Source organism: Ursus americanus, chromosome 2 (genome assembly GCF_024610735.1).
Source record: "Ursus americanus isolate L20-20 chromosome 2, mUrsAme1.1.p, whole genome shotgun sequence".
Lineage (NCBI taxonomy): Eukaryota > Metazoa > Chordata > Mammalia > Carnivora > Ursidae > Ursus > Ursus americanus.
In genome coordinates, this window is record NC_142128.1 from 69,736,483 (window position 1) to 69,748,771 (window position 12,289).

Below are 12,289 nucleotides of genomic sequence, written 5' to 3' on the forward strand. Positions count from 1 at the left end.
TTTCTTTCTTTCTTTCTTTCTTTCTTTCCAGATCAGAGAGGTGTTGAAGATGGAAGGAAGACGGGATATTTGATGTAAAGAGGCCCCTGGTGGTGGAGAAAATGAATCCAGGGTCCAGGTATGGGGCAGGAAGGACACCAAGTTCTCCGAAGTCAGAGCTAAGCAAGGGCCCAAAGGAAGGAAAGCTTGCAACAGGCAACGAATGAGATCGGAAACTTAGAAAAAATAATATCCTGGGGCGCTTGGGTGGGTCAGTTGTTAGGTGTCTGCCTTCGGCTGGGGTGTGATCCCAGGGTCCTGGGATCAAGCCCCACATCGGGCTCCCTGCTTCTCTGGGAGCCTGCGTCTTCCTCTCCCACTCCCCCTGCTTGTGTTCCATCTCTCGCTGGCTGTCTCTCTCTCTGTCAAATAAATAAATAAAATCTTAAAAAAAAAAAAGAAAAAATATTATCCATAGAATTATCTTGGATGACTAAAGATGTAAATGGTTCTGATTTAGTTCACAGTTGTGCAGAACCTATGTTCCATGCAATGTGCTTGCAACTTTCATATACATGGTCTATTTTAGTTCTCCTAAATATTTGACAATTAACTGCATATAGTTGAAACATACCAATTTAAATTTATATACAGTAATGTGTCACGTTTATCAAATTGTTTCACATGCATTACCTAATTTGATTTTCCAGCAATCGTTGATATATATCTCCTCATTTTATAGGTAAAGAAGCCAAAGTTCAAACAGAGGTAAAATAATTTGAGTGACAGCTGGTTTTATGACTTTAGTCTCCCAAAAGAACTATTATTTTAGTGAGTCAAATTTGAAAACAGGTTTGAAAACATAAGGCATTTTTAAGGGCTGCTGTTTTGGCAGTGACAAAACATTCTGCCTGAACTGGAGAACAGGGCTCTGACACGGGCAGATGCTTTCGGGTGTTAGAAAGTGCCTTATGCCCTAAGTCAGGCAGATGCTGGCCACTGACCCAGAAAACTGAGTCTTGAAGTGGAATGAGGTTCATTCATGTTGCTCACCCTATGAACCTTACGCTGGCCGAATCTGCATTTTCTAGATTCCTCTTTCTTTCTTTCTTTCTTTCTTTCTTTCTTTCTTTCTTTCTTTCTTTCTTTCTTTCTTTCTTTCTTTCTTTCTCCTCTTCCTCCCTCCCTTCCTCCGTCCCTCCCTGTCTCCCTTCCTTCTTTCCTTCCTCCCTCCCTCTTTCTTTCTTTCTTTCTTTCTTTCTTTCTTTCTTTCTTTCTTTCTTTCTTTCTTTCTTTCTTTCTTTCAGATTTTATCTTTAAGTAATCTCTATATCCAATGTGGGCCTCAAACTCACAACCTGAGGCCAAGGGTCACATGCTCCTCTGACTGAGCCAGGTAGGTGCCCCTAGCTTCCCTTTTTTCATCTTCTTTCAAAAAGCCTACAAAATCTGCAGTTCTAAAAGAAACTAATCAAACTGGAGCAGAATTGAGATTACTACTGCTCCCCCTTGGAGATAGGTTTTCATTGCTCTTTTGATTTTTACGAGCACAGTGAGTCCATTACAAAACGACTCACTATTTCATCTTGTGGTTATTTCTAGGGATTAATTCATAATCCTCATCCTTCATAAAATAAGATGTGTCATTATTATAAGAGAGCTTCTAAAATGCATGATTTCAGTTTCTCATCACTAGCCTTGAATAGGGCTTTTCAGTGTATAGTTTGGAGAGTTATATTAGACTATGCAATATAGTAGCTTACATTTATTGAGAATTAAAGCTCTGCCAGGCTCTATGCTAAGCACTTTGCATACATTATCTAATTTAATCCTCACTAGAACGCTTTAGGGTAGGTAGGTTCTCATCTGCAATTTCCATATGAGGGACCCGAGGCAACCAGAAGTTAAGTGACTTTCTTTTCTGGTCAGTCGTGGACAGGATTTGGAGAAGTCTATCTCAGTGTACTAAATAAAAGATCCAAATTCCTCTTGTGTAACCTGGAGATGGCTCACAGGTGGCCCTCGATTCTGTGGAGTATCATTCCTGTGGTTGGAATTAAATTGGGAATTTCTAAAAGCAATAAGAGGGAAGTGTGCTTAATGTTAGATGAAGGTCCTCTGACAGTTTAGGGCTGGGCATTTGGGGAGGCAAAAGTGAGACAGACGAGGTCCTGCTCCATTTTGGGCTCACCATCTTGGGGGGCGGATTATGGTTTGGTTTATAGGCTATGCATTGTCTGGTCCTACTTAACTCATAACTTTAACCTTAACGGACACTTAATAGTGGTATGGTTTTGTTTTAGATTTATTTATTTATTTTAGAGAGAGAGCATGAGTGGGAGAAGGGGCAGAGGGAAAGGGAGAGGGCGGGAGAGAAGCAGATGCCCTGCTGAGCAGAGGGCCCAACCAGGCTCCATCTCATATCCCTGAGATGGTGACCTAAGCCGAAATCAAGATTCGGATGCTTGACTGACTGAGCCACCCAGGCACCATGGCACTTAATAGTTTTAATATGATTTATATATTTCTCGTTTTTAACCACTTATTTATTTTTTTTTTAAGATTTTATTAATTTATTTGACAGAGAGAGACAGCCAGCGAGAGAGGGAACACAAGCAGAGGGAGTGGGAGAGGAAGAAGCAGGCTCCCAGTGGAGGAGCCTGATGTGGGGATTGATTTCAGGACTCTGGGATCACACCCTGAGCCGAAGGCAGATGCTTAACAACTGAGCCACCCAGGCGCCCCATCATTTTTAACCACTTAAAGCATTCTCTCAGGGTTGGGCATTGAGAATTTTTCCAGCTTGGGGCCAATATGGATAGACAATTTTCCTGCATATTTTCTGGTTTCTACTGAAATATTTTCTTAGAATAAATTTTTGTAGTATAGTTACTAGGTTAAAGAGTCTGAATATCTTTATGGTTCTGCCAACACATGATCATGTTGCTTTCTAGAAGGATTTGTGATTTGCATAATAAATATTTATTAAGCATCTACTATATACAAGCTTTATATTAAGCATTAGGGATACAATGTGAACAGATATGGGTACTGACTTCAAGAAGCATACCAATTTCTGTCACTAGAAATGTTAACTTCTAATTTTTTTTTTTTAAGATTTTATTTTTGGGGTGTCTGGGTGTCTCAGTTGGTTAAGCGTTTGACTCATGATTTTTGACTCAGGTCATGATTGTGAGATGGAGGGTTGTGAGATCGAGCCCCAAGTTGGGTTCTGTGCTGGGCATGCTAAACATTCTCTCTCTCCAACTGCCTCTCCCCACCGCCAAAAGTTTTTTTAAATAAGGTTTCTATTATTATTTTTTTAAGATTTCATTTATTTGAGAGAGACAAGAGAGAGCACAAGCAGAGGCAGGGGCAGGGGCAGAAGGAGAAGCAGACTCCCCGCTGAGCAGAGAGCCTGCCCTGGGGCTCCATCCCAGGACCCTGGGATCATGACCTGAGCCAAAGACAGACGCTTAAGTGAGTCAGCCTCCCAGGCGCCCCTAGATTTTATTATTTTTTAAAGTAGTCTCTATACCCAACTAGCCAAGGTGGCGCTCAAACTCATGACCCCGAGATGCGAGTTGCATGCTCTACCAACTTTGCCAGCCAGATACCCCTATACATTTAATTTTGTTGCAAAATCACCAGCACCGAAATGTCAAAAAATTTTTATTCTACTTGTTTATTTTTTTTTAACTTTCATTAAATGATTGGGTATTTGCGTTCTATTTTTATATGAATTATTTTTGTGTGTAGGTTGATTCTTTTTGTGTGAAATACCATAGTCCATTTTTATATTATTTATTTTCTTATTCTACTGATAAACTAATTTTCCTTGTACAATTGAGAGAAATGTTTACATCTGTCATATTAAATATATTTTTCTTGTTAGCTTATATTTTATCATTTCATTATCACTTCCAATTACACATGCTTAAAATTTTTATGTATCTGAGATTGTCAGTCTTTTCCTTTACCATATCTTTTGCTTATAAACCGAATGACTATTTTCCCATAGATCTGATAAATATTTTATTCTTTTTTCTGATGGTTTCTCTACAACTTAATTTTAGAATGATTTTTAGAGTGAGTTTTAGAATAAGTGCTTTATCATCCATTCAGTTTTTCTATATAGTTGGAGCCACTCCTGGTTTCCCTTCGTATCCCATTGAATACATTTCCATTACCTGCACTTTTGCCTTTTAAAAAAATGCTGTTGCTCAAAAAAAATTAAAAAAGTAAAAAAGTTAAACAAAAATAAAAAAATAAAAATACTGTTGCCTTATAACATCTGTTTGACTAGAGTTTCTTATTGATATCGTTATATTTCAGAATGCATTTTTTGCGTTTCAAAATCTTATTGGAATATATATTGAAACCGATAAACCTTAAATGACAGTGGCTTCGGAATTCTAATTATACCACCTGCTGGTTGCTTGTTCATAAGTTTAACTCTAAATTTCATCGGGAAACTGGGGATAATATTAATATTTGCCTCATAAAATTTTTAGGATTAAATGAAACAATTCCATGTGAGACATTTTGTACACTTTCTATCTCCAGGCTTTGCATAGGAAATAATAGAATCGTGTTAATTATTATGCTTAGCTTGAGGACAAATAGCCATTTTTACAACTTCATTATAAGGTGGATAGACCATGATTTTTTTATACTGAGGATCGACCAAATTGTCACTGCCACTCTTCTTACTTAAAATTCATCTTAGCGGGCTGCCAGATGCGACTCAGAATTCAGCCCCTTTGGAGAGTCGGATTTAAAGGTGCCTAAACTCCACGCCTCAGCTGGGCCCGGGGAGGGGCGGGCCCCGTTGCCTAGGAGATGGGGGGGCGGGTCTGCTGTTTAGAATCTTAGCAACCCAACGACCGGCACTTCCTGGGGGCGGGAGGAGGCGAGGGCGCGGCGCCCGACGCGACGTCCAGCAGCCAATCAGAAAGCAGGGCGCCCATTCAAATTGCGGCCGCAGAGGGAGCCCGCGGTGAGGGTTGTGAGTGGTGTGGACTTCCTCGAGGAGGTCTTTGAGAGTGGGGAACCCTGCAGAGGGGCGAAGTATCCGTGCTGTGGGGGCGTGCGGTCGCCTTCTCTACCGGCGACCCCTGAGGTGCGAGTGGAGGCCTTAGCGCGGGGTCCCCTACCGACCCCGGAATCCCGGTCGGCGGAGAAGGGGTCCCCGAAGGACGCGTGAGGGCGGCGCCTCTGTGGGGACCGGGAAGCCGGACTTGAGGGCTCCTCGGCCAGCAGCCTCACCCACTGAAGCCTCGCCCAGTCGGTTGGCATTAAGAGGTACACTCGCTGCCCCAGCCCTCGGAGTAACTAGCTGAGAACCCATCCACGGGGATCTTTTGGTTCAGGTTGTGACTTAAGTTTCCCTATTTCTTTTCATTCCACTCCTCTTTAAACTCCGGTGGCGAAAATTCCCAAACAAACAAAAAGCCCTATCTATTTGTGTAAGTAGCAAATAGTTTTTAGCTGCGGTAGAATTTCCAGAATCTTTTCTTGCCTTTAAATGTATTTCCGTAATAGGACATTCTATACTTTTAGTTAAAAGGTTGAAGGAAGGTGCTTATATCCTGACGATTTTTTCCCCCTTTTTTGGTGGGGTGGTAGTGGTAATGATTATTATTTAGAACTTTAAAAGACTTACTTAAAGGTTAACTTCTATTATTTTATTCCTGCATAGCAGTATCTATTTGAGCAAGTGTCATTTTACAAGTTAGAGCCAGGCATGCAAATTTAAAGACTTGTTTACATCAATATTACCGGTTTGGTGCAGAGTTGACTAGAGGCCAGGCCTTTTAGCTGTCACTGCTGTTCTTTTTCTTTTAAACCATTAATGCTGGATAGATATTGTTGACATATTTACATACACACCTGTCTGGCTTGTTGTCTAACTGCTAGAGGGCAAGCTGTCTACTTATCTAATCTTGCATAATTTTTCTCAACAGAAGCAATTAATTTACTTACCGTAGTTATTGTCTATGGTATTTATTTGGGAATACTGTTTTGTGACCCCTCTCAAATTAATCTCCATGAGATATTCCTGTATTTAACATACATTCAACAGGTATTCTCAAAATGCTTTGTTCAGTCTTTGATTTAGGTGCCAGGGTTTCTGGTAGTCCCTCTCCTACTCTGCAAACAGGGAGTACTTAAATAAAAATCTTTGCTGACCTGCACATTCCTCCCCCCATCCTCCTCCCTCTTTTTTTCTTATTGTGTTAAAATGCACATAGCATGCATCCTCTCATCTGCTTTTACGTATACATTTTTAAGTGTATATCCTTAAATACATTCAGATTGCCGTGTAGCCATCACTACCATCCATCCCCATAAACCTTTGTCATCTTGTAAATCTGAAACTCTACCTACTAAACAATAACTCCTCATTTTCCCCTGGCCCCATTATACTTTCTGTCTTTATGATTTTAACTACTCCAAGTACCTCATGTGAGTGGAAGCATACAACATTTGTCTTTTTGTGACTGGCTTATTTCACTTAGCATTAGGTCTTCAAGGTTCATCCATGTCGTAGCATATTGCAGCATTTCTTTTTAAGGCTGTACAATATTTCACTGTATGCATATACCACATCTTGGTAAGCCATTCATCTGTCCACGGACGCTTGGGTTGCTTCTGTATTTTAGCTATCGCGAATAATGCTGCTGTGAACATGGGTGTACAAACATCTCTTCAAGACCCTGCTTTTAATTCTTTTGGTTAGATATCCAGAAGTAGAATTTCTAGGTCATATGGTAATTCTGTTTTTAGTTTTTTGAGGAACTTCAGTACTATTTTCCACAGTGGCTGTGCCATTTTACATTTCCGCCAGTAGTGCGCAAGGGTACCAATTTCTCCACATCCTTGCCAACGCTTGCTTTTCTGTTAGTAGCCATCCTAAAGGGTGCGATGTCGTATCTCATTGTAGTTTCGATTTGCATTTCCCTAATGGTTAGTGATGTTGGGCATCTTCTTATGTGCTTACTGGCCATTCGAATATCTTCTTTGACACGCACTATTTGCATCTTTTTAAGTCACTTGGCACCTGTGTCCTGATGTAAGGGAAATCTGTGTATTTCCTCTAGACCAGGTAAATAGGAGCAGGGTCTTGTTTTTGAAATCCATAGTATCTATCAGAGGGTCTGGCACATAATAGGGACTCAGTAAATATTTGTTGCGTAATGATTATAAGCTCTTTGAAGGCAGAGATTTGTCTGAAGCTACTTGGGAACAGTATCTGAGGAGGAGATTGTGATTTATTCTAACATATTCCTCTGGGGAGTTACTTTTACAATGGAAGGTTCTCATATTTTCTAATGCCTGTTTATACTCTTACAATCTAATTTTTTTTTTGTTAACAGTTTAGCAGATAACTGGAAACTGATACAGAAAATATGGCTGGAAGTCAAATGAACATCTAAAGGAGAGCTTCGGTTCTTCACCAACATTCTTTTTTAAAACAACTTGCTGCCACAATGTCAGTATACACTGCACATAATAGAAATAACAGGGATGTCCTTGGTATACCTTCTTCCCCAAAGAGTTCATCACTGAATGTCCTCACCCATAGTAGCAGACGTAAGCTGCATTTGAATTCGGATATGTCAGAATGTGAAAGTGATGATCCATTATTGAGATCTGCAAGTAAAATCAGAGACATAAATAGTACTTATGTGATTTCTGCCTGTAAAAAAACAGGAGAGGTACCTCTTACCCCTGACCCCGTAGGTAGATTGGCACTTCAGAGAAGAGTGACAAGGAACAAAGAATCATCCTTGTGCGGCAGTGAGCTGGGAGCCTCAACTGAAAAAACTGCAGAGACACGTCTTACATTACAACGTCGTGCTAAAACAGAATCTGTGGAAAAGTGGAAAACAGCTCAAACAGATTCTGTGGAAAAGTGGAAAACAGCTCAAACAGATTGTGTCAAAAAGTGGAAAATAACACAGAATGTGGGAAGCCCAACAGAAAATGATTGTGCTTCCCTGGAAGCGAGGAGAAAGGTAACAATTATAAATAATGATAAAGACTCTTTCGCTGCATCTTTTGTACCTTTAGCCAAAGACCCAAAAGACATTGAAATGATGGCTGATGAAAAACACAAGGAAACATTTTCTGCCCTCCCTGGGGCAAATGAACACGTTGCACTTAAATACTTAAGTAATAGAGCACCCACTGATCCCCAGAGTCAGACTAAAGTTGTTTCCTCTGGACACTTGGCAACAAAGCCTCTTCAGAGCAAGGTGAACTTCAAAGTGCCAGGAACAGCAAACTTACATCATAGAAGTATTGGGAAGGATACGGCAAAAAATTCAAATAAATTTGAAAGCTTAGAGAAAAGAACACCTGCGAAGTACATCGTAGGACACAAATGGACACCGAAGTGTGGCACGTCACAGCTTACGAGCCCAGCTGCATCGACACTGAAAAATAGGGTGCCAGGCCTCCAAGTTAAACAAAAGCCAAGAAGTTCTCTTCTAACAAATGAAAGGGAAAGGTCACAAGAAAATACACTCCCTCTTGAAGAGGAAATGGCAGGTCGGAACACGTCTATAGAAACAGACCCCTTAAAAGTAGAGAACAGTCAAGTGACAGTGGCAGTACGTGTGAGGCCTTTCAGCAAGAGGTATGTTACACTTTTTAAAATCTAAGGCCAAACTAGTGACATGTAATGTGTCTGATTCCTCTCTGACTTTGGAAAATGAGTGCATTCATTCATGCATCTTCAAGCTTGGTGGTGGCATTTCTAGGTAGAGAGAACTTTTAGGTTTAGTTGTAGAAACCCTCAATATTTTTGATGATTGGGTGCAAAATTAAAACATTGAAATCACCATATTTTGCAAATGTAAATTTCTTTAGATTTACTGCTTTGAAAACATCAGAATGACAAGTCTCTAATGCAGTCTGCTTTCAAATCTGCCATATGTGGCGGGCTCTTCTGTGTTTCCCTTAAAAAGAGCACTTGTTAGGTTGCTTATTCCCCAAAGAGGTCCTTCCAAAACCCCATCTGGCGTAGTATCATCCCCATCATCATCTCTGATATGTAGTAGTTAGAAATGCAGTGATTTATGAGATCTGATGTTGATGGTAAAAAAAATCTCTCTCCAAAGTGATTGTGGATGAGATAGTCACAGATTACAGGTAGGGCTGAGAAAGATGGACATGACAAAATGTGAATGTGGCATCTAATTATTTTTGAATGTTTTGTGGGGTGACTGCAAAAAACTTCAGAGTAGTAGTTGTTAACTCTGTTGTATATGTAAGCAAGATGTGAAAGGATATGGTGACTGCTGCCGTGGGGGAAGGAACCCCTAGTTTGAACCAAAAGGGTCAGTGATTAAAGGCAAGTTGTGCAAGTGCTTTAAAGCCTGTTAGTGAAGGTGTGGGGTTAGTGGTAAGTGAGAGAACTGAGGGTGAGTTGGCTGGAGAGAATGGGGACACCTCAAAGACAGGCCTCAAGGATCATGATAGGATGAGAGGCAACAGAAAAAACAAGAGCTGGTAGGAATAAACCCCACAATGGATGACTAACCTGAAGAGAACTAGTAACGAACCGAGTACTTGAGTCTCATCAGATAAGCCATGTAAACTGGGCTGATAGCAAGGGTGATGGGGCACTTGTCACATTGAAGAAGCAAGTAGTTTCCAGGATAAATTCTGATCTAAAGCAGAGTTGGGGGGGCGCCTGGGTGGCACAGCGGTTAAGCGTCTGCCTTTGGCTCAGGGCGTGATCCCAGCGTTATGGGATCGAGCCCCACATCAGGCTCCAACGCTATGAGCCTGCTTCTTCCTCTCCCACTCCCCCTGCTTGTGTTCCCTCTCTCGCTGGCTGTCTCTATCTCTGTCGAATAAATAAATAAAATCTTTAAAAAAAATAAAAAATAAAAAATAAAGCAGAGTTGGGGCAAAAAAGGCTATCTGGGACCAGACAAAGACTGATAATATTTTTCTGCAGATATAGAGTAAGTGAAAGATTTCCACCTAAGTCTCAGATGAAAGAAGGATGCACATGAAAATCCATGATTTTAAGGGAGATAATCTAACAGAGGGAGGGACCTTTGGATTAACAGTAACAATAGGCAGTAGCCCAAAGAGATTTATGATTGAGACTTACATTTAACTGAGCTTGTTGAAATTATATTTGCATTTCAGGTCAGGTTTATATAGATCTGCACATCTGAAACATCTTTATAGTATATTAAAAAGTCTCCAGATTTGGACTGAAGGGTATAGTTAGATTATAGTGGGTGGGATGGGCGAAGGGAGAGCTCGAGAGAAAAAGGAAAAAGATGGAAAATCCTGTAAAAGTAGGGTGATTTTTCAGACAACAGATCTGGGACTCCATTTTCCCTTTAAGCAGTGGCGCTGGAGCTGTAGGAAACATATATTTGGGAACCCACTATATTAGCTGGTCTACATTTTCCACATAAAACTAAAGGATTATTTTATTCTGGAGGAATGTATTTAACTAGTTTTGAGGTTCTTATTATAGTCTATGGAATAATACTCCAAATAATTACAGTAACTTATTATTTTTCTTTGTGCTTCTTTGTAAAGAGAGAAGGTCGAAAAAGCATCCCAGGTGGTCTTCATGAATGGGGAAGAAATAGCTGTGGAACATCCTGACATGAAACAAGTTTATAATTTTCTTTATGATGTTGCGTTCTGGTCTTTTGATGAATGCCATCCCAACTATGCTAGCCAGACAACTGTTTATGAGACGCTAGCAGTACCGCTCCTAGAACGCGCCTTCGAAGGCTACAATACCTGTCTCTTCGCTTATGGTCAGACCGGCTCTGGAAAATCATATACGTAAGTGTTATTCCAGGTACAGTTATTGCGAATGTTTTAATCTTTGGTGAGAAACGGCATGGTTTGATAGAGAGAATGTAGTTTTGAAACCACACAGATCCGGGCTCAGATCTCATCCATTGTATATACTGGTTCTGCAAACTTGGGCATGTTACTTAACCTCTGGGCTTTAGCTTGTGCAGGAGATACTGTTTACTTTGTAAGTGTCATTGGCCCATTTTTCTGTGCATAATACGTCTTGTGTAAACCCAAGCCCAGAGAGGTTATTTTGTAAATATTATTGTGAGAATTAAAAGTAATTATCTAATAAATGGTATTAAAGGTTCTGCTTGTATTTTTTCACAGCTCTCTGAATTAGATAGCTCTTATTTATTCCCATTAGAAGAGGAAGTTGAAATTTACTGGGGTTAAGTATCTTGTTTAAGATCACAGAGCTAATAAGTGGTGAGATCAAGATTTGAATTCAGGAAGATCTGACTTCAGAGCCTAGGTTATTAGATATTAATAATGTGGTTTAATTAGCTTGCTTCCCATTCACTCCCCAACCCATTTCCCCAAAAAGAATTAAAAGAACACTAATTCGTTTTATCCCTCTCCACCCCTGCCATTCATTATGTATTTTCCAGGATGATGGGACTTAGTGAAGAACCAGGAATAATTCCAAGGTTTTGTGAAGATCTTTTTGCTCAAGTAGCCAAAAAACAAACCCAAGAGGTATGTTCTCATCTGTAGGGCTTCATATTAGACTAGAAAACAGTCAAATCAAATTAAAATCAGAGTCATGGGATGCCTGGGTGGCTCAGTCAGCTAAGTGTCTGCCTTTGGATCAGGTCATGATCTCGGAGTGCTGGGATCAAGCCTGACATTGGAATCTCTGCTCAGTGGGGAGTCTGCTTCTCCTTCTGCCCCTCACTCCGCTCTCATGCTCTCTATCACCCTCTCTGTCTCTCAAATAAATAAATAAAATCTTAAAAAATAAAAATAAAATCAGAGTCATCATCCCTAAGGAAATAATGGGAGATGTAATTTTAAGTTCTAGATCGTTCTCCTTTGGAACAGTGGTATGGAGGAGAGAAGTTGGAGATTCAAAATTTCAGAATAAATTCCCCTTGATGGGTAATGACAGAAGGATCATCTCTTCTGTCCTCTCTAGCTTTTCCGACTTTATTACCTTTGTGTATGTGTCGTGGCTTATAATGTGGCCGTTATGTTTGTAGTCAGGCAGGCACACAGACTTCACTCAGGACAGTAGGCATAAACTTTAGAACAACATGAAGCAGAGAGTAGTGATGCTGGAGTTTGAACCCAGATTCAACTTCGAAAGCCATGCTCTTTACACTGCACTACACCTGAAAAATCTGTACTGGCTTCCCCTTTCTCTTATTCATTCGTACATGCAGCCAGTATTTACTGGGCATCAGCTGTTTGCCAAGCAGTCTATTAGATCAATTTTTTCCAGATTTGCTTGATCATTAGAATT

At 40.3% G+C, this 12,289-nt stretch overlaps 1 protein-coding gene across 2 annotated transcripts in view; it reads left to right on the top strand.

Annotated features, from left to right (window-relative positions):
* Positions 1-4,973: 4,973 nt before the first annotated feature.
* Positions 4,974-12,289, top strand: part of KIF14 (kinesin family member 14) — a 55,870-nt gene continuing 48,554 nt past the window's right edge. Inside the window, exons 1-4 of one of the 2 annotated variants that reach the window (XM_045787719.2) lie at positions 4,974-5,351; positions 7,359-8,623; positions 10,555-10,809; positions 11,436-11,523. In XM_045787719.2, the coding sequence (XP_045643675.2) occupies positions 7,473-8,623; positions 10,555-10,809; positions 11,436-11,523 (1,494 nt within the window). In that variant the 5' untranslated portion in view covers positions 4,974-5,351; positions 7,359-7,472. The remainder of the gene's footprint in view (positions 5,352-7,358; positions 8,624-10,554; positions 10,810-11,435; positions 11,524-12,289) is intronic. The other variant, XM_045787718.2, reaches the window with a different exon arrangement.